The sequence below is a fragment of the Myxocyprinus asiaticus genome, chromosome 3, assembly GCF_019703515.2.
Source record: "Myxocyprinus asiaticus isolate MX2 ecotype Aquarium Trade chromosome 3, UBuf_Myxa_2, whole genome shotgun sequence".
Classification (NCBI taxonomy): domain Eukaryota; kingdom Metazoa; phylum Chordata; class Actinopteri; order Cypriniformes; family Catostomidae; genus Myxocyprinus; species Myxocyprinus asiaticus.
In genome coordinates this window covers 34254032-34277296 of record NC_059346.1, presented here as the reverse complement: position 1 = coordinate 34277296, position 23265 = coordinate 34254032, and the positions used below count along the sequence as shown (strand labels likewise).

General features: G+C 40.3%; 1 protein-coding gene across 7 annotated transcripts in view; it reads right to left on the bottom strand.

The window, feature by feature from the left end:
• Positions 1-23265, bottom strand: part of LOC127429383 (BMP-2-inducible protein kinase-like) — a 52138-nt gene that overhangs the window by 13395 nt on the left and 15478 nt on the right. For 2 of the 7 annotated variants that reach the window (XM_051678383.1, XM_051678400.1), the window contains 13 exons: positions 16667-18560; positions 12273-12391; positions 11967-12072; positions 11446-11588; positions 10236-10435; positions 9794-9875; positions 8803-8935; positions 8302-8405; positions 8093-8172; positions 7847-7995; positions 7563-7753; positions 5685-5810; positions 3575-3732 (listed from right to left, as the gene is read on the bottom strand). In XM_051678383.1, the coding sequence (XP_051534343.1) occupies positions 3575-3732; positions 5685-5810; positions 7563-7753; positions 7847-7995; positions 8093-8172; positions 8302-8405; positions 8803-8935; positions 9794-9875; positions 10236-10435; positions 11446-11588; positions 11967-12072; positions 12273-12391; positions 16667-16937 (1862 nt within the window). In that variant the 5' untranslated portion in view covers positions 16938-18560. Of the gene's footprint in view, positions 1-3574; positions 3733-5684; positions 5811-7562; positions 7754-7846; positions 7996-8092; positions 8173-8301; positions 8406-8802; positions 8936-9793; positions 9876-10235; positions 10436-11445; positions 11589-11966; positions 12073-12272; positions 12392-16666; positions 18561-23265 lie in introns of those variants that run through there. The other 5 variants (XM_051678392.1, XM_051678416.1, XM_051678409.1 and 2 more) reach the window with 5 other exon arrangements.

Below are 23265 nucleotides of genomic sequence, written 5' to 3'. Positions count from 1 at the left end.
TGTATGGAACAAGAGCAGTGGTTCCAGGCACTCTTCCATGTTCAAGCAGAGGACCGGCAGGTGCTACAGAGCTTGGTACATCAGGAGGGGTCTTTCGCCACGACCCCGGACCCATCCATGACTGTGCCACGTCACCCTGGCCAAGATAGGACCTCAGGACGACCCAGAGGCTTTTATTGAGCTCTTCGAGCAGATGGCCGAAGCATGGAAGTGGCCGAGGACCCAGTGGGTGGCCCACCTACTGCCACTGTTGTCTGGGGAAGCTCAACTCATGGCCCAACAACTTTTAGTGGCCAACCTTCTGATGTAAAAAGATCTGAAGAAAGCCATCCTGCAATGGGTCGGCCTAAGCTCAGAGCAACAACACCAACACTTCCTCTCGCTGATGCTCAGTCATTAGTTCACATTCGCTCGACAGCTCCGTGACACCTGCTGCAGGTGGCTGCTGCTGAAGATCGTGACGCCGAGGAGGTACTCTATCTGGTGGTACTGGAGCAGTTCTTTGCCTGGCCACCGAAAGGGACAGTGGAGTGGGTTTTGTGCCACCAACCGGAGTCGCTGGATGAGGCAGTCCATACGGCGGAGTATTCGGGGGCTGGCGAGCCCTGTATCTCCTCCCTTCCCCTCTCCTTCCACTCATCCTGTTCCTATTCCCCAAAAATGGGGAATTCCTACCCCAAAACCAGTTCCCCGGTCCCATGGGCCATTCAACCCACTGGTTTTCCCTAACCCTCTCCGCTCTCCCCCAAAGGTTGGTGAATCCGCTGCCGCAGGTGTGGGCGTGAAGTCTGGGCCGGTCTGCTGGAGCTGCAGGGAACCTAGGCATTTCCAGGGCCGATGTCCCACAATGGAGGTGGAGACATTGGTCCAGAACCCTGACGCGTCACAGGCTGCCCCCGATCGAGCAGGAGAGTACCGGATACTTGTGAGTATTAAGGGGGGTACATACCAAGCCTTGGTGGATAATCAAACCTCCATTCAACAAAGCTTGGTTCAATCCGAGGCTTTGGATATGAGCCGGTGGGTGAAGGTAAGGTGTGTGCATGGGGATGTTCAAAATTACCCAGTAGTGATGGTCATTATTCAATTTCAGGGACAAAAGCATAGTGTCGAGGCTGCGGTTAGTCCCCACCTCTCCCATCCACTAATCTTGGGTACCAATTGGCTGGCATTTACTACTACAGGGGAATGTGTGTGGATGGGTCCTGCAACAAAATTTATTGGTGTATGGTGTGTGATTTGTGGCTGGCGAGGTGATGCCAGGGCCGTCTACGTCAGGAGGATGCAAGGGAGGGTGAAATCTCGGCTTCCCCGCCCTTAGAGGATTCTGGAGCAGATGCGAGACCCGACCCTTCAGCATGCCTTTGATCAAGTGAAAGTGATTGATGATCAGCGCCTCCAGCCAGACATTGCACTCATATATACGTATTTTTCAATTATCAAGGATCGGTTGTATCGAGACGCAGGACAATCAGACCAAGAAGGATACAACCCAATTGTTAATACAGCAGAGCCGTCGGGATATGTTATTCCAGATGGCTTATTATAATCCGATGACAGGTCACTTATGGCAGGAAAAGACACTGAACTGTCTAATGGCCATTCACATTCACAGGGATGTTCGCAGGTGGTGTGCGGCATGCCGTGTATGTCAGCTGGTGAATCCGCCGGCCAACCCAAGAGAGCCCTTCCTTTAATCGAGGTCCCCTTCGAAAGAATTGGTATGGACCTCGTCGGGCCATTAGAGTGGATGGCACGCAGGCATTGCTTTGTATTGGTTCTGGTGGACTATGCAACACAATATCCGTAGGCAGTGCCTCTGCTCAACATTTCAGCGCAGTGTTGCGGAGGCACTCTTCAGAATAATCTCCTGAGTGGGGATTCAAAAAGAAATCCTCACTGATCAGGGCACTAGATTTGTCACATACACTACGCGAACTGTACGAGTTATTGGGGATTAAATCGATTTGGACCAGCGTTTACCACCCCCAAACAGATGGCTTGGTCAAACAATTTAATCAGACCCTTAAGAATATGGTTCGTAAGTTCATGCAAAAAGACGCTCGAAATTGGGACAAGTGGCTCGAGCCCCTATTATTTGCAGTATGAGTGGTCCCGCAAGCCTCCACGGGTTCTCCCCATTCTAATTATTGTACAAGCGTCGACTGCGTGGCGTGCTCGACGTCCTATGGGAAAACTGGGAGGAGGGACCTTCAAACAGCAAAAACTAAATTCAATACGTTCTGGACCTGCGAGCATAACTCCAGGGGTGTATGTATGTATGTATGTGTATATATATATATATATATATATATATTACACACACAATTGCAATCAAAATTATTCAACCCCCCTGACCAGCATTACATTCTGGTGTTGTGAAGTAAAACACATCAACTAAAACCTCAGTAAACAGTCAAAGTAACTTTATAATACACATTTGAGTGATTCTGAGAACAAAGAGTTCAGTTTACCCAAATAAAATAATAATAATAATAATAATTCTCTCCACAAACGTCATGTCAAAAATATTCAACCCCCAATCATTTGTGGAGCATCCTTTACCCTTAATAACATCAAAAAAATGTTTCAGGTTAAGTGTTCTCAGGCTTCGGACACCACTCTACTGGAATCTTTACACATTTCTCATGAGCAAAAGCTTCCAGATCATTGACTTTCTTTGATTTTTGTGCTGCCACTGCTTGCTTGAAATCCCAACAAAGATTTTCAATGGGATTTTAAAGATGGACTGAAAGGGCCATTCCACGACCCATCCCTGAACCAGATTTTGGTGTTATTGTCTTACTGGAAAGTCCAGTGATCACAGAGCTTCAATTTATACACACTGAAGGCATCACATTTTTGCCAAAATGGCCTGATACCTGAAAGAATCAATGGCATCAGTCACATAGTCAGGATAGCAGCCTGCAGCCGCAAAACACCCCCATGACAGGACTGACCCACCTCCATGCTTGACTGTGGGGATGGTGTCATTCTGGTCATGACCTTGCCTTTCTTATTCAAGACATACTGCTGACCCATGGGTCTAAAACTTATTTTCAGTTTAGTGTCATACATCCATAAGACCTTCTTCCAAGACTCCACAGGTCTTTCCCAATTCCTTCTTGAATATTCAAGTCAGCATTTCCCTTGGTGAAGTTTTGCTTTCTTCCACACCCAAGAAGGTTGCTGTTGTACCATATTTTAAAATTGTATGAATGGTGCTGCCAACTTTGTCTATTGGAAATTGAAGTGCCTTGGAAATGAACTTTTAGCCATAGTCTTTTCTTGTGTAATGAAATAATCTCCTCTATTAGCTTTTGTGACAGCTTATTTGACAGCTTATTTTTTGCATAGAAATACATTTTTGCTTATGACACTAAACTTACATTTTAAAACTTAAATAAGTGCCATTGTACAGCAATGGCTTAATTTCATTTTAAAACAATTACTTGTGTAGTCTTACATATTTAAGAAACAGCTACATGCAATAGGGTTGAATAATTATAACATAGCTGTATTTTTAAAAGTTGTACAAAATTCACTGTGTCGGAAAAGTACACGAGTTTCTTGCCTGATATTAACGAAGGACGTATCTACTGGGGAAGGTCCGGCAGATTTATAGGAGCCCAGTGGGGCCTGGAACTCCAGGGGGGAGATATAGGGTACCTGTTGAACTGGAGCACACTGCAGCTGCTGCTGCTGGGCAAAGGCCTGCTGGTACTGATGCATCTGTTAAGAGAAACCAAAGCCAAACTTTTAAAATGTAAGTGGTAAACTGTGGACCCATTTATATAGGCAGTTTTAATCATGCTTGTGGTGTGCTTGTACTCGTTCATCTTCTGAACTTCACTTGCATCCTTTGACAGAGCGTAAACAATGATTTTTGTATTACTGTGTAAATCTGAGCCTAATGACACTTTCTAAAGCCATGGTCTTTATCTACCAAAACAGCTGTATAAAAGATGTTTGAGTTACAAGCAAACTGGTAAACATTTAAAAGAAGAGCAAAGACATTTCATGCTCTAAGGCTTTAGGCATGGGAGACACAAACTTGCCCTACTGCCAATAATGGCGACAATAATGCATTTGGGCTATAAGTCATCATTTCTAGGTGAAGATACAGTTCATAGTAACCCAATGAACTCTTACAACATGTTTGTTTGTTTTGAAAGGTTTTGAATTTAAAGTGATACTTCACCCAAAAATTAAAATTCTTTCATCATTTACTTACCATCACACCATCCCAAATGTGTATGACTTTCTTCTGCCGAACACAAAGATATACAATGCAAGTGAATGGTGATTTCAGGTCTTTGAAGCTCCAAAAGGACATAAAGTCAGCATAAAAGTAATCCATAAGACTCCAGGGGTTTAATCTATGTCTTCTGAAGCAATTCATTTGGTTTTGGGTAATAACAGACAAAAATATAACTCCTTTATCAGTGTACATCTCATCATTGCAGTCTCTAGGCAAAATCACAATTTCAAGCTTGATTACACTTCCTAGTGCTTGACGCATGGGCAGAGCACCAGATTGCGCTATAGGAGACTGCTGTCAAGATGTACAGTGAAAAAGGAGTTACATTTTTCTGTTCTCACCCAAAACCAACTGCATATCTTCAGAAGACACTGATTAAACTACTGGAGTCTTATGGATAACTTTTATGCTGACTTCATCTCTTTTTTTTGGAGCTTTCGAAAACTTGATCACCATTCACTTGCATTGTATGGACCTACAGAGCGGAGATATTCTTCTAAAAATCTGCATTTGTGTTCAGCAGAAGAAAGTCATACCCATCTTAGAGGGCATGAGGGTGAGTAATGATGAGAGAATTTTATTTTTGGATGAACTTTCCCTTTAACAAAATTAATTACATTTTTCAAATTGGATTTGAAAAGGTACTGCATTTTGTTCTTAAATCTTTTTAGCTTACCATACGATAAAGTGTGTTTTCTCCATACACAATGACCATGAGGACACAGGGAGTTAGAAAAAGACACACAGATAAACAGAAAGAGTGCCACAGAGGCCTTTGAATATCCCTACAGTGTAATTGCCTCATATGTTAAGATTTAACACAGAGAATCGGTCGATTTCACCACCTCATTCAAACCCTGATGGTTTTGCACGGAGCAGATTGCATCTGAAATTAAACAGATGGTAACCATTCAGTGGAAAATGAGCTAAAAATTGTTCTGCCTTAACATTATGTGTTTAGTGAAAGTCAGCTAGCAACATTTCCTCGTATAGCATTAGTAGAATTCAAAGGAATTGTTGACAGTTATGACTAGGTGACATGCTCTTGGCAAAGGAAACTGTCTGGCACAGAAACCTGCTTCAGTGAGTGTGGCCAAATAAGCATTTAAGGCAAACACGGTCTAATTTCAGACTTCTAAGAAAAAAAAAAGATTAATTAAAAGACAATATACTAGATAACCTAATGACATTCATATGGAGGCTAAATTAAAATGAGAAAATGTGCCACCATTTTTCTGTCTCGTTGAGGACACAGACTGCCACATGTTCCAGCATTAATTTTTTTAATTTCTTCACAAGGTTAAAATAAAGAAATTTAGCTCTTTTTCAGGCACATTACCCCTTAAAACTACATCTAATTTTCTCTCTAAAAAGAAAACAAATGGCCCTGCCACTGATGTTCCAGGTGTCTGAGGTGTCTTACCAGGGCAGTATAGTGAGCCTGCTGTTGCTGCTGGGCTTGATATATGGGCTGCTGCTGCATCATCATCTGCTGCTGAAGCATATGCTGCTGCTGCATCTGAAGACTCTGCTGCATGGCCTGATGATACTGTAAAAGAGAGCATGGGAGGGGGGGAAATGAGAGAGACAGAGGTGTCAATGGATACTCGTGAAACGCTCGGGTGTCAAATTTATGCTTCTTGTCAATGTTGAGTGACAGTGCTGTCAGAAGGTGTATCCAATCACATAACATATATTTATGGTTCGGGACAGAAGGTGTGACCTCTTGACAACAAGATGTCAAACATGTTGAGATAAAGTAATAAAAACACTGTAGTATTGCTAGCCTTTTGAAATTCGGAGACTGTGACTGTCTACAGTAATTGACTGTCTTTCAATCACTGGGCAGAAAGAGAGTTATTCAATTTACAGATTACCATTGTTAATTTTGTTTTTCAAGGAATATTCTGGTTAAATTAAGCTCAATCAACAGCATTTGTGGCATAATGTTGATTACCAAAAAAAAACAAAAAAAAATACTTTTGAAAATTCTCAACATTTACTCACCCCCATGCCATCACAGATGTGTATAAAAAAAAAAAATTCTTCTGTTGAAAAAGATTTTCAGAAGAATATTTCAGCTCTGCAGATCCATACAATGCAAGCAAATGGTGAAAGGTCAGCATAAAAGTAATCTATTTGACACCAGTGATTTAATCGATGTCTTCTGGAGTGAATCTAGTTGGTTTTGCATGAGAGCAGACCAAAAAAAAACCTCATTTTTTTTACTGTACATCTTGCCATTACAGTCTCTAGGCACGATCATGATTTCAAGCTCGATTACATTTCCTAGTTCTTGACGCATGAGCAGAGTGCTAGATGGCGCTATAGGAAGTGTGATCGAGCTTGAAATCATGATAACCAAGAAGACTGTTAAGATATACAGTGAATAAGGAGTTACTTTTTGCTCTGTTCTCACCCAAAATCAACTGGTTCAGTTCACAAGACATTGATTTAACCACTGTAGTCTAATGGGTTATGTTTATGCTGACTTTATTTGCGTCAAAGGCCTGATCACCATTCACTTGCATTTAATGGACCTACAGTTTGGACCCAGATTTTTGCTTTTTTTAAAGAAAAGGAAAGGCAAGTCAAAATAAATGTTTGTGGTTATCAATATTATGCAACAAATTGAGAATAAAAAATAAAAAATATGTTTTAAGATGAGTAAATCTTTAATCCAAACAGTTAATACTGGCAAACTTCAAAAGAACTATCATATTTCTGCCTATCTCATTGTGTAAATTTACAGATTATATTTTACATCGTGAAATTCAAAGTATTGCATTTAGGAACTTTATGCCATTCAAATGAGCTTTCTCAAACAGGAGATCATTCCTTATAAACAAAACTACAAGCATGTTTATTAGGGTTTGCATAGAAACCTACAAATGCTGAATGCAAACACTGCCACCGCATTCTAGGTTGTGTTTATTATGTGTAAACAATGCAGTCATCATGTGTTCAACAGCAGACCACAATGTTCGATCCAAACAAGGACCATTTGACAGTCACAACTGGTCATGCTCTAATAGAAAGCACATTTTATGTCACAGGCATCCTCTGTAAATCACTTAACTGAGTCAAAGAAAATGCTTCATGCATTGGCTTGAAGAAATTAGTCCTTTAATTTCTCTTAAAGATCAGAAGGATATTGGTTTGAATTTGAGACATATTATCTATAAAGAATGTGTGTGACCCCCCTCCTCCTCCAGGGAGGCTTGAAACCTTTAATAAGACCTGGTAGTGCTACACATTGGTGCACTGAACAGGAGTCTTGAATTCCTGAGGTACTCAGTACCTGTTGCATGTACTGTAGCTGTTGAGCAGTGACTTCTTGTTGATGGTGGTGCATATTGTACTGCTGCTGTTGTTGTTGATGATGCTGTAACTGTTGTAGTCTGAGGTCTCCAGGCTGCAGCTGCTGTAATACTCTGTTCTGTTGACTGCTGCTCGGCATCTGCGCAGTTGACTGCTGCCCATTTCCAGGATCTGAGACAAGCACACACATACTGTCGGCAGTCAACGCAGAGTTCCCCTAATGCACATACACAATATTTCAGAAAAACAGCTTCTTTCACTCACCTTTCTGGCCATTACTGTCTGTACCTGAGGGTACAGTCATTTTCACAGGAGTTACAGAGCTGGCCAAAGGCAAAACGTTACTATTTGCAGCTTTTGGTCTTTGCCTGGGTGCAATTGACGTTTCTGTTGGTCCAACTGAATCTGTTATTCTGATTAAAAAAATTATAATAAAAAAATTAAAAATTCCAAGTTAAGAACAGCAATTAAGTAATCTGAAATTCATAGATAAAGCTCTAAAAATGATACCTGGCTTTCGTCAGGCTCTTCTTAGCAGCAATATCACTAGCAGTAAAGGGCTCTGGCAAGGAGGTGGGAAGGGGAGAGTTCTGTATGGGAGAAAGCAGCCAAACACTCAATCATATTTACAAATGATGCTAAGGGGAAAAAATGGGAATAGATAAACAATTCTTTAAAATCAATTGGCTTTCCACACTCTAATGTGGGGAGTAACTTACAAAGAGATTTGGCACTGGACACTCCTTTCCAGCTAACCGAAAGGCAAAGTAAGAGACTTGATAGATGTCAGGTCTCTTTTCTTGATCAGGCTCCAACATGTATCCTTTAAGAAAGAAAATGTACAAAAGTTATGAGTCATCTGATGGATTACTGGTGCTTAAATCCACATTTCAGCTTTAATAGGAACTTTAGACCTATAGCAACTATACAAATATAATTATAGGCCCTCAGTATCTATCCAGACCAACTTCTACATGCAGAGAATATAGCTGAGAAGAGACGGTTGCGAATAAACTCACTATTAAGGTGAGCAAGGACACAAGCATGCAGTACCTCTTTATTACCAGAGGGTAATTGTTTAACTTAACCATAATATCAAACTCAAAAAACTTCACCAGCCCTTCAGTACACACTCATTTGTTAAACCATATTATTCCACAAAATAATGAATTTCACATGTTTAGTTTCACAAAGTTTTCACATCTTTGAAAGCAGCTTACTGATTAAACAGTGCAACTTATAGGAGAATTTTGAACTGTCCGGAACAGCGAAGGTTCCATCGCATATGGCGACTTGACTCTCCCCAAATGGAAGTGTGAAGAAACACAGCTTGTACAACAAGCATCCAAGTGCCTGGGAGAAAGAGAGAGAGAATAAAAGAGAAAGAGAGAGATAAAAACTGTTAATTCCACTCAAAAACAAGCCAAACATAAAATATTCAATGCATTTGAATGATTACAGGTTGCTCCAATTAGTAAATACTACACTGTGACAACACTTATAGAGCTGACAGCTGCTCTGTGTTATCCAAGATGAATTCTGAGTATTCTTTCTATTTTCAGAGGAAGCAAATGGGCAGGAAGTAATGTCATACATTTCCTTTTTCCACTGGAGCATGTTTTGACACAATGACCATGAACTGCAACCATCTGCACTAGTGAAATTAATCACAAACAGACCTTCCATGAAACTGTAGAGATAACGGTTTCATTTCTGTTCTAACGTCCAGCATTTTTAACTTTTTTGGAAGAGGGAGTTGTGAAATGAGGCTAGGCTACGTCTTTCGCAGCATGTCAGTGTTAAAGAGGAAGTTTATGAGGAAGCCCTCATTCCTGTCTTTACAATGCAGCCAGTAATCAGGAAGCTACAGACTTTTTTCCATCAGCCCCATATGCTCTTCAGCTCTAGTGAACACGTTTTGGTAAGTGATTGACTGCATCTTGATCCTTACAGTTATTTTTTAATTTCAAAGTATGGACACGTTTATGCTTGAAACGTTACACAGTATAATTTACAAAATGAATGCTACACATATCTATATTAGTGTACAGCAACATCAATAAAAGGAACAACTTTGAAACAAAGCCAGGATTTAAAGGACTTATGTAAAGCACACCCCTGAGAGGAAACCGGTTTGGCATACCAAACCAGCTCTGCAGCATGTCTGCAAGTTAGACAGTAAGGTGTGAATATGTGTGTTTCATTGCTTACCCAGATATCAGCCTTTGTGGTGATGGCTTTCCCTTGGTACAGGTTAATCATCTCTGGGGCACGATATGAAAGAGTCGTGTATCTAAGCAGAGTAGAATGAAAGCAGTGGAAAGTTTAAAAGCATTGACTTCCTGACAGCAGATTAAGTAACAAGAAATGACCATCTTGACAAGTTTAACACATTTTGTAGGTTGTTCTGGACAAGAACATCTCCATAATTCCTTGCACTGTAAAAATTTACATTTGCTGCTAGTGTAAGACAAAGGGGCATTTTATCAAGGCATGCAGGTCCTTGGATGGGTTTCTGCCATGTGCTTTGGGCTGATAATTGGAAGGTTGCTGGTTTTAAAACTAAAAGGAGCAAGCCATGAACCATCGCCATTGTGCCCTATAGCAAGGCATGCAACCATAACTCCTCTGAGTATTGTAGAAAGAGTCTTACTTCTTGATCTCATCCTCCACGGCGGTTATTCCATCTTTATGTGGAAGCAGCACTTTATGTGTGGCACTTCCAAAGTCACACAAGACGTAGTTTCCCTGGTCATTTAGGAGGATGTTTTCTACCTGCCAACATACACATATTCGAACCAGTCTCAGTAACCTTGTTGATAGATCCAACTGGATTCCAACAATCGAAAGACACTGGCAGGACAGGAAGGAAATGTAATCAAGTACTATATTGTGTTAATGCTGGTACTGGTGTGTCAAGCTCAATAACCTTCTCAGCATTATCTTCATATCAATATCCAAAAGATAGTATTAGTATTCTGATGACTTCCTGCCATTAAAGCTCAAGGTAGTAAACCGGTTGCTACTAGTTTATTGGAAACATCTTGAACAAGCACACTCCAACAAATTATTTTCTTACTGAGTATTTTTGTCTTATTTTCCTGTAAAAATATCTTAGCATCCTTAAAATATGAAATAAATACTTGAAAAGCAGAAGTGCATAAGATATTGTTTTTTATATGAGATATTGATATACGACAGAAGATATAGTCTTGTTTTCAGAGAAAGCTAACACAGCCTGGATATTTTGCAGTACAACACTTTTGAGTGACATAAGGGTAAGTAGATGATGACAGGATATCCCTGAGTAAACAAACAAATTTCTTCCACTTCAGTGTTCAATGATTTCCCAATTATTTTAGACTGTGATTGGTTTTGACTGGTGGGAAAAGAGCATTCTGTTGAATGGCACTGTTGGCCTGTTCCCACAGTTTTCTGCCAAAAAGGCAGCCATGCCTCTTTGAAGTGCTGATGCTTTTCACAGACAAAGCATAACAGGCTAGCCTTTGCCTGGGTTTCACTAATGTTTGCTAGTAATTATGTTTGAGACTATAGTAACTGCTTAGAGAGATCATGTCTGGTAACACAGAGTTGAGCAGAAATGGTTAAGACAAGGTCCACTACTCTGATAAGGAGTGTCCTAAATTTACCCTTCTAGGCAAACACAGTGAGACAAAAGAGAATAAGTGATCATCCAGCGTGCACTTTAACAATTATGAAATCACGAAGATTAACACGCAGACATGTTTGTGCTTCACACCAACTCCTCCTTTAGTGAAACATTTAACTTAAGGAATGAACTGTATGCAAATCATCTAGACCCACTTGTCTGTAACATTACTTATATCGTTTCTCTGCTGTACCTTCAGGTCTCTGTGGATTATTGGAGTTTTGCACTGGTGGAGCCTGGCCACCGCTTCACAGGTGTCACAGAACATGCCAAGCACCTCTGCCTCAGTGAATCCTACGTGCAGCCGCTGGTTCATCTGTTTCACCACCTGACCAGCTGGACAACACAAAAAAATTGAATCAAATTAACACCTTTACAACCTTTATCAAAATAGTTTTGCACATATTGCACTGTTAAAGTTACTTCTTTTGGTAAAGTATTTCACTTGAAGATTTTTGAACTGAACAACAAATCTCTCTGAAAATATTTTAACAATTAGGTACAACCTATGCAGCAAACTGATAAAAGTATGATTTCAGCCAAAACTGAAACCCTTTCATAAAGTCTGTCACATTCCTACTGTTTAACATAGACTTTATAAGGTATCATAAGTTTAAAAGTAAAATAACCTAAATTTACAGTTGAGTTTGTGCCCCATGAATAATAGAACACACATTTACACATGAACATAGATCATTTTTAGATTTGTATTACCCTTGCAATACTCCATAAGAATCAGAACCTCCCATACACTGTCTCCCACTGCATTGGTAGTTGAGTCAAGATACCGGACTATGTTCTTGTGGCCTGACAACTCTTTCTGTGGGGGCATACAAGAGCACAGAAGTTAACCAATAACACTGAATATCAACATCTCTTTGTATCTTTACATGAAATATTATGGTCTGAAGCTGTATGAACATACCTGTAGGTCACATGGCACTTTCTGTAATATTTTGGGATAAGTGGGACCCTAATGTACTATTGCCCTCACCTAAAAACACAACCTGCTTGACTCACCATGATAGTGATCTCCCGCTTGAAGATGTTCAGATCATGTATATTGTTCACATACATCCTTTTCAGGGCACATCTTACTCCACTGTGTGTGCGGGCCAGAAACACCATGGAGAAACCTCCTGCCATACACAACCATAATTAAAGGTTAATTCAGATGCTTATCAATCCCAGCTAATGGGCAGTTTGTCCAGTGATAATCATCGATTACACACATAAGCACATAAGGAAGGGTTTCTTTTTACAAAGATGCTGGATTTTATAATAAATGTATTATCCATTATATTTATTGAAAGGCTACAACATTGCTTGAAATCACAGGGGGTATTTCAAGTAAATAACTTTACTTAAAGGTTAATCTTGAATGTCAAAAAAGGTTGGGAATCCCTGAAATGAGATATGAAGAGCTTTATTCTGTTAACTACACTGCCACTACACTGCCACAGAAATGAGAGTTGTAGCTGAACAATTTTAAATCCATCACCACAGTCTCACTTTTAATTTCCGAAGAACACGGAAGACTAATTTTTTTAATATAGGTTCATTCCATTCCATTCTCTCTTTTTTTTTTTTTTTTACTCATCTAAAGGGTTCACATTGCCCCAACAAACGCCAACACTTCAAACATTCTAAAGTTGGCTGTTGTATTTAGAATGTTGAAAAAGAGAACTGCCATGTTCACATTGATCCAACAAAACCCAACACACTTGTGTCTTTGCGTGTTGTTGTTCGCCTTTGAAGATGCCTGACAAGGAAGAGGTTGCAGATGAAGCTAAACACGCACGATTTATTATATAAATATATATTCTCAATTGAATAAATATGTTTAGCATGTATTCATGATACAGCCTAATTGTATGTATATTCCCTCACAAGTGTTATCCACACAAACTGCTGAAACAAGCCAACCAACCCTAACACATCATTGTTTTCTTTATTTAGAAAAGAACGTAAATGGGGGGCCTGGGTAGCTGAGCGAGTATTGATGCTGACTACCACCCCTTGAGTCGCGAGTTCGAATCCAGGGCATGCTGAGTGACTCCAGCCAGGTCTCCTAAGCAACCAAATTGGCCTGGTTGCTAGGGAGGGTAGAGTCACATGGAGTAACCTCCTCGTGGTTGCTATAATGTGGTTCTTGCTCTCGGTGGGGTGCGTGGTGAGTTGTGCGTGGATGCCGCGGAGAACAGCGTGAAGCCTCCACACGCGCTAACTCTCTGCGGTAGCGCGCTCAACAAGCCACGTGATAAGATGCGCGGATTGACGTCTCAGATGCGAAGGCAACTGAGATTCATCCTCCGCCACCCAGATTGAGGCATCACTACGCCACCACGAGGACTTAGAGCGCACTGGGAATTGGGCATTCCAAATTGGGGAAAAAAGGGAAGAAAAAAGAAAAAGAGAAAAGAACAAATGCTAAAATAATGTTTTTTAAAAGTTCGCAACAAAAATGTGATAAATCGTGACTGACTGCATTTCCCCTGCTCTACCAATGCAGTTGCACCTGCGCACATTAATTTTCTATGAGTTAGCAGGGACTTTTACTTTATCGTCATGGCAATGATTCGTGATGAAGTCAGATTACGTCAGAGTTTGTTGGAAAATTGTACCAGATGAAAACAGACATCAACAAACAGCAACAGAGTGAACACACTGATCTGACAAAATGAAACAACTGTTGGATGTTGGTGTTTGTTGGCATCTGTTGAGGCAGTGTGAACTGGCCTTAAAACTGGAAGACATGTTTCCTGCAGAATGAATGGAAGGAGCAGCAGTAAATGAAGATTATCAAGACAAAAAAAGGTTGAACTATATAGCACCATGAAATGTGTTCAAGGGTCATTGTGATTCTCTATATTAGGGCTGTCAGTCGATTGCATTTTAAAGTATTTTAATATTTTCTTTGTAGTTAAATCGCGATTAATCGCATATTTGAAAATGATGAAATTTGACACCATATACTTTTCTTGTCAAACTGCATCTATTTCCATCTTAGAAAACAAAACAATATGTAACAATATAATGCTTTAACATTTTCCAAACAATATGTAACAATACAAAGACAGAAATGCAATAAAATATCACCAATTCAAGTAACATTAAACATTTCCCAAAGTCTAATTGGGAGGTTGACTTTTTGAAAGAAGTCCACACATAGGTTGAGTATTCATTCATATTTTCATTCATTTCATATTTCTATATTCATAATTTTACATTTAAAATATGAATCTCATAACATTATTTATGCATTTGCTACTGCTGTGTAAATGCATTTATTCCTGCTCTGTGAAAATACACAGTATTTTGCCACACAGAGTTGCAGTTTCTGTGCCACCTTTGCTGTGTTAAGATGGCTTTAGTCCCCATAGGTTAAGTCTTCATTGCAATGGGCATTAAATCTCTTAAACTCATCTTTCACAATATGAATCTGCCGGTAGACTGTGACTATCTGCTTTGTTACAGCAATCGTAAATACAAAAATTTGTATTCTATGGAAGAAAGGAAGCCATACTGGTTTGGAACAACATGGAGTAAATGATGACAGCATTTTTATTTATGAGTACATTTCCTTTAAGTGAAGTTCAAGTAAGCACACACAGGAGGTCACAGAGAGAAACTGAAAAGCATTAAAAGAAGATGGAAGACACAGTAAACTGTGGAAAGCAATGAGTGTTGATAAACTGATTCTAGATGTAAAAACAACATCTTCAGAATGAATTTGAAATGCAATTGAAAAATGCTCATTTTTTGCAAACAATTGCAATAAGGTTCAAAACACTCCACAGTTTAATACTCAGCCACCAAGCTTAAGCTTTCAAGATGCTTGCAAGTTGTGAAACTCATAATGAATGTGAGTATTGACCACCTACATGGTGGCAAGCAGCTCTGAACACCAACATAAAGTGGAGAGGGACAACAATTTTCCCATCAGTTTCAGGGTGAATGAATCCTGGCAATGTATGACTGGCAAGCTTTTTCTCATTAACAGCATGCTGAGTCACAGAGTGAACCGCAGAAAAAGAGAGTGCCCTGACACAAAGGACGACCTACAATGCCGCACTTGTTGCCTAACAAACTCATGCTTGTTTAGCCGCCCTGAACTGAAAATGTATTTGCATGGAGACCCACTAATCAAGACCTTGAAGAGGCAGAGAAATGTTGCATGAAATCCAATGGAATACATTTTTAGACGATGTACTTTAAACCATAATGTAGAATCCACCAAGATATGTTGCAGCAATAAAATCCCTCTCAATCAGTTAAAGAAAAAAAACTTCCAGAGCGTTTATGTGCAGCAAAGAGGAGGGGACTGACAGAGCCTTTCTGGACATACATGGTGAGACCCATCTAACGCTTACTGTGCCTCGTCATCACAGTCATAAATTATGTATCTCTTCACTCAGTACGTTTACATGAGCAGTTACAATTGAGCTACAGCTGGTTGTTGCATAGTTGAGTTACAGTCTTCATATGTATGTCCAAGTACCGTATTTTCCGGAAATGAAGTCGCACCCGAGTATAAGTTGCACCTGGTCAAAATCACGTTGTTCAAACAAAACAAAAACAAACAAAAAAACACAGATAAGTCACATCTCTGTATAAGTCACACTGACAGAGGGTTAATGCATCAGGCACTAGGACCCGGAATCAGCCACCCAAGTCCCGACTTCCCTTCAGCTGCTCAACATCAGACGCTCAGTTATGAAGACAACCTCAGCAAATACGCATCTCTATGCATTGTAACTCTATGCTGTATACAAATAAACAGCTTTTAGTCTGAGAAAATCAGTATGCCTGTTGAATTCTATTCATTCATTAACGTTAAAGACTGTTTATCTGTGGATATTTCTGATATTAGAAAACTTCGCTCTGCACTAACTATCCAGTTCACTAACTGAATATTTTTACTACATGATGAAACGTATGTGAGGAGTTGCGTTTGACAGCGACTCATATTCCGGAAAATACGGTATACACGTCACAATGCGTAATTTAATATTTGAAGAAAGGACATCAACGGAGTCAATTGGCACTTTTCCACGGCACGTTACAGTTCGACTCTGCTCGCTTTACTTTTCTGAGCTTGCTTTACCACTGCAGTTTAGTGCCGCTTCAACGTGGGTGGGATTATAGGCTGATCATCATAGTTGCGCCGCCTCTACTGCCATGACATCATCTTAAATGTGACACAAACATTACTGACCATAAACAATAACATGACCTCTAGCTGTTAGCTACTCGCTCATTGTGCTGCATAAAGCAGTTATTGCATGGTGATTTTACACAAGTGTAACAGTTAAATTGGCCTGGTTGTTTTAGAAGCAAGCTTTCCAGTAGCTGCTCAACTAAATAAAGTGAAGCTTTCAAGCAGAATATAAAGTTAACGTAACAAAACATACCATCCTCCATCGTGGACTCCAACAACACCGAGTCCAGGGCACTCTCCCTCCCATTGCTCGCCGGTCTATTGCCATCGATAGCATCCATTTGGTCGAACCACTTCCACTTTCTTCTGTTTGAACCACTCTGGCTGTTGGTAGGTCCGGTGGTAGCCGTGTGCGGCCAACAGCTGAGACACTTCCTGAAAGACTTTTTCGTTTCGTTCGTCGCTAACGAGAGGAACATCTGCACCTCGTTTATTGACCACGGCGTGGTTTTGCGCACAGCCATTTATTTTTACAATTCGAAAGTCACGTGAACAAATGATATTGCTGTCAAAGTTGCTCAATTTAAAACTAGCGGGTTGATGTCCCGTGTCGCAAATCCAGTGATGCTGGTAGTGACGATTCTCTCTGACCAATCAGTGATCTGCAGGGTTTTGACGTCACATTTAGTATCGGCTCGGCTCGCTTGCCAAGGCCAATTAATTGCTGTCAGAATCAGAATCAGCTTTATTGCCAAGTATGCTTACACATACAAGGAATTTGTCTTGGTGACAGGAGCTTCCAGTGTACAACAATACAAAAACAATACAAAAATAGCAGCAAGACATAGATAATAATGAAAAATAAAAAATAGTTATACACATATGTACATACACACACATACATATACACATACGTAGTGCAATCTAATAAAAATGTGTTATCTGTTATGTACAGTGCAAATACAAATATGTTATTTACAGTGCAAATATTTTATTTATTTTTTTCAGAGGAATGAAATGGCAGAAGAGGCTGGATGTGTTGGATGAATATAAAAAAGACTAAACTGTGTATTGCACATAATTATTGCTCAATGGGGCAATTTAACTGTTCATGAGATGGATAGCCTGAGGGAAAAAACTGTTCCTGTGCCTGACGGTTCTGGTTCTCAGAGCTCTGAAGCATCGGCCAGAAGGCAATAGTTCAAAAAGGTAATGGGCAGGGTGAGTGGGGGCCAGAGTGATTTTTCCAGCCTTTTTCCTCACTCTGGAAGTGTATAATTCTTGAAGGGGGGGCAGGGGGCAACCAATAATCCTCTCAGCAGTCCGAACTGTCCTTTGTAGTCTTCTGATGTCTGATTTCGTAGCTGAACCAAACCAGACACTTATTGAAGTGCAGAGGACAGACTCAATGACTGCTGAGTAGAACTGTATCAGCAGCACCTGTGGTAGGTTGAACTTCCTCAACTGGCAAAGGAAGTACAACCTCTGCTGGGCCTTTTTCACAATGGAATCAATGTGTGTCTCCCACTTCAGGTCCTGTGAGATGGTAGTGCCCAAGAACTTGAATGACTCCACTGCTGCCACAGTGCTGTTTAGAATAGTGAGGGAGGTCAGTGTTGGGTTGTTTCTCCTAAAGTCCACAATCATCTCCACTGTTTTGAGCGTGTTCAGCTCAAGGTTGTTTTGACTGCACCAGCTGTTCAACCTCACTTCTGTATGCAGACTCATCTTCATCTCGGATGAGGCTGATGACACTGGTGTCATCTGCAAACTTCAGGAGCTTGACAGAGGGGTCCTTGGCGATGCAGTCATTGGTGTAGAGGGAGAAGAGTAGTGGGGAGAGCACACATCCCTGGGGGGCACCAGTGCTGTGCAGGTGCTGGAAGTGAGTTTCCCCTGTCTCACAAGCTGCTGCCTGTACGTCAGAAAGCTGGTAATCCACTGACAGATAGACATGGGAACAGAGAGTTGGTGTAGTTTAGTCCGGAGAATAGCTGGGATGATGGTGTTGAAAGCCAAACTGATATCCACAAAAAGGATCCTTGCATATGTCCCTGGTCTGTCCAGATGTTGCAGGATATGACGCAATCCCATGTTGACTGCATCATCCACAGACCTGTTTGCTCGATAATCAAATTGAAGGGGATCTAGAAAGGGTCAGACAAAAATCAGACTGGTACGATTTTAGTCGGACTAAGGACTGAAATACATGACATTTTAAAAAGACACTTTTAAAAGAGTGACACTTTCCATTCATGTACCACATGTCCTCTATGTCCATGTACAGCAGGTAGGGCTGGGTATTGATACAGGTTTCCAGATTCGATTCAATTTCAGTTCACAAACAAAGTTAAAAAAAACACATGCTACCATCTCTTTAAGATGACGGCAGATCAGTAATGATAGTCTCTATACATTGGTTAAAGGAATGTTCCAGGTTCAATACAAGTTCAGCTCAATCGACAGCATTTGTGGCATAATGTTGATTACAACAAAAATTTATTTAGACTCGTTCCTCATTTACTTATTTATTAGGCACCTTTCCCACAACTCAAGTTCGCTTTACAATAGAATGACATCATAACAACAAAATATGCATAAACAGAGTGACAACTCAGAAACAAACAGTAAATCACAACAAACAAACAAAACATTAAGAGGTAGAAAAAACAAAAAGGACTGCAAGAATAGATACGCTTTCAACCGAGACTTGAAAGCCGAGATGGAAGAAATAATATGGAGCTCTAAAGGGAGTGAGTTCCAGAGTTTCGGTGCCATGACACTAAAGGATCTACCACACATAGAGGAAAGATGAAATCTGGGGACAGCAAGAAGTTGAGAACCAGAGGACCTGAGGGAACGCATCGGTTGGTAAGGCTGCAGTAATTCAGAGAGATAGTGGGGTGCAAGGCCATTGAGGCATTTAAAGGTTAATAGAAGGATCTTATATTTTCGAGAAGAAGCCGGCAACCAGCGTAAATCACAAAGAATAGGAGTTTAGCGGGTTAGCCAATCAAAAGGGAATTACAATAATCAAGACGAGTGGATATAAAAGCATGGACCAGAGTTTCAGTGTCTTTCTGACGTAACAATGTGCAGAGACGTGCGATATTACGGAGGTGAAAGAACACAGCCTTAATAAGAGAACAAATGTGAGGTTGAAATGATAAGGATGGGTCAAAAGTGACACCCAAATTACGAATGGTTTTCAAAGGTTTGAAAAGCACCCCATCAATGGAAATACTAATATTTGAATGTATTTATTTTATTTTATTTTTTTAACAAGAGCTGGTAAACCAAATAACATAACCTCAGTCTTATCCATGTTGAATTTAAGACAACTGGTTTGTAACCAGGTCTTAATTTCATTGAGACAATCATTAAGTGAGCACAGTGGAAGTGCAGCTTCAGAACAAGCTGAAATATAGATTTGCAGATCATCAGCATAACAGTGGTAGTTAAAGCCATAACAACGGATAATATGACCAAGGGGCAGCATATAAATATTGAAAAGCAAAGGGCCAAGAACAGAGCAATTAATCACAATTAAATTAATTTACTTAAATTATTATATTACTAATTTTATGGGGGCCTGGGTAGCTCAGTGGTAAAAGACGCTGGCTACCACCCCTGGAGTTCGCTAGTTCGAACCCCAGGGTGTGCTGAGTGACTACAGCCAGGTCTCCTAAGCAACCAAATTGGCCTGGTTTCTAGGGAGGGTAGAGTCACATGGGGTAACCTCCTCCTGATCGCTATAATGTGGTTTGTTCTCGGTGGGGCGCGTGGTGAGTTGAGCGTGGATGCCGCGGTGGATAGCGTGAAGCCTCCACATGCGCTGTGTCTCCGTGGCAACATGCTCAACAAGCCACGTGATAAGATGCGCGGATTGACGATCTCAGACGCAGAGGCAGCTGGGATTCGTCCTCCGCCACCCGGACTGAGGCGAACCACTACGCGACCACGAGGACTTAAAAAGCACATTGGGAATTGGGCATTCCAAATTGGGAGAAAACTCTTTTAAAAACTCTTTTTTTTTTAAAAAATAATTTTATACAATTATAAGCTTCACATTTCTGTGTTTAAACCCTCCAAAAAATGGCCACGTTCACTTTCATTGTCCCCATTCACTTCCATTGTAAGTGCTTAACTGTAACGTAGATTTTTGCTTTTCTTAAAGAAAAGGAGGAACGAGTAAAAATTAATTTTTGTGGTAATCAACATTATGGTACAAATGCTGTCGATTTAGCTTAACTTGTATTGAACCTGGAACATTCCTTTAAGCGGACAGTAACAAGACAGAATCTGAGCAATGCTTGATAAGAATAATTTTTTTTTTTTTGTTTGTTTTTTTTTTTTACAAAAACTTACAAGTACAGAGAGGATATTAATAGAGACATTATTAAATGACAAACAGATTGTGTCCATCTCATCTTTGGACACGCAAGACACGAAACGAGTCAAACCAAACTTTTACTCTCAACACGCAGTGAAAGGACCTTGGTGCTAACGTTCTTTACCACTATACTAAATAACTGGTGAGTAAAATCCAAAAATTTACCAGCTAGTGGCTAATCACAGACATTTTAAGTCCCACAGCGTGGAATTTGGTAGTGTTCGACCGATATGGTTTTTTTTAATGGCCGATGCCGATATCCAGAGAGCAGGGTCGCCAATAGGCCGATACAATGCCGATATCACACAATTTAATATAGTAAAATAACAACATAAAATTACAAAACAAAAATAAAAACTCTTATTTAGCACTATATTTACTCAAATTTCACAAAAAAAAATAAAATAAATAATACTGTATTTTAAATGGTAGATAGCAGTTTCTTCAAATTTCTGTTTAGTCATCAAATTTTAGTAATTTATTTGCACAAAGAAACTGTTAATATATACAGTAGTCCAGCAACTATGGATGGCATGTCCACGTTAGCAATCGCATTTACTCAAAAAATACTGAATCAAAACCATTGTACATACAGTGCATAGTGAATAAGACACGTACTTATAGCACACGTGAAGCGCTTTTACCTTGGGCTGCATCCGAAAACGTAGGCAGCTGACTTACTACCTTGCTGCCTAATCAGTTAATGGCTTAACTGACAACTGTTTCGAATGAATGGAACTCTTAAGGAAACTGGTCTCCGAACAGTTTGAAAAGCACCTTATTTTCATCATACCTCCGTATACAGCCTCTGGAGGCAGCATTTTACAGTTTTCGGATGCAGCGTTGAAGTTGCACTCACGTGTTCGGACAGTTAAATGGCCTGGATCGCCTACTTGGATTGACACGGACTGACCGTCATGATCCTGAAGTTTTTGATTCTGGATGATAGGATATGCGCTTCAGAGGAATATATTATAAGAGCGCTCAAAGGAAAAAGAAAATGCTGGATTTTTGTGAGGTTAGTGAATTACATCTGTATAAACAAGGTATCTGCATATTTGCAAACGTAGAAGTTTTATTGATATTTGCCTTTTATCATTAGACAAGGCAGATATAAGTTACAGGGAACTGCTGAGGAGAGACTATTAGAATACGTGCTTCAGAGGAAGATTTAGGAGCGCTCCACAGGACGCTGGATCTGCTCAAGTTGTGTGAGGTTTATTACATCTGTTTTAACGAGATATATGCATATTTACAGACGGTATATGATAATAGTTTTATAGATATTTGCCTTTTTATCATTAGACAAGACAGTTAAAACAGGGAACTACTGAGGAGCGGGAGAATGAAACAGGTGAGCACTTTAACATTATGAGCTCAAACGTGTCTGCCGCGGCTCTGATATGTGGACCGTTTAAATGACACTGTGTTGCACACCGGTCTATTATTGTAGTAACACGATGGCACGTAACAACAACAAAAACCGTGACTGGTCGTTTACATGTCCAAGTCGCTTCACATGCAAGCAGGCGATTTTCGGCGCCTTCAAAAAAACAAAAAAAACAATCGGAATATCGGTCGATTTATCGTCCTCTGCGATATATTGGTGGACCACTAGAATTTGGTTTCATATTTGAGTGATTTACTCTTTCACATTGTTTTGGGTTGCGTGTAGTGTAAAACATCGATCTTGGGATTTAAGAATCAATATTGTTCAAATGAAGATCGTATAACATTGGAAAACCAATATTTTTACCCAGTCCTAACAGCAGGACATAGTCAGGCTTCCACTACAATAAGAACTGCTTGGCTCTGAGCCTAACATCCCCTCTGCACCAGCCCAACTTCGCCTCTGCTAACTATCTTTGTGTGAAATATCTAATTGTTCTAGCCAGTCCAGGCTACTTGACTGCAAAGAAAATAAGGCTTTTGTAACCAGTCCAGTCAGCAGCAGAACTGGGTAGCACTGCACATTTGTCACAACCTGTTCTCAGTAGAGATGCTTGTCTTCGCACACTGTAGTGTACTGGCTAATGAGCTGCAGATACGGCACAGCTCCCCAAAGCAATCCCAAAGCATGGGCAAACAAAGAATCGATAAAGAGCACTGGATAGAGACCTTAGACACAGCAAACTGTTCAGCTCAGAAAGTGTGTCAGGGTTCACCATGGCATTGAGCAAGAAAATGAGAGCTCTCTAGCAGCTGCATGGTGTTGATGACTAATACAGAGACAAGCATTAGTCTGCATTGTTTTACTATAGAATGCTTAGCCAATATCACTAAACTGGCTCCAGAGGTACAGAAAAGCACACAATAGCTGCGTCCCAAATCCCATACTTCTGTGCTATTTAACACCATTTTGTACAACCCCTTGCAAAAATATCACCACACTTAGAGGATGTTCACCCAGCTTTTTTACTTCGTAGAAAATAAACAAATCACAGATACAACACAAAACT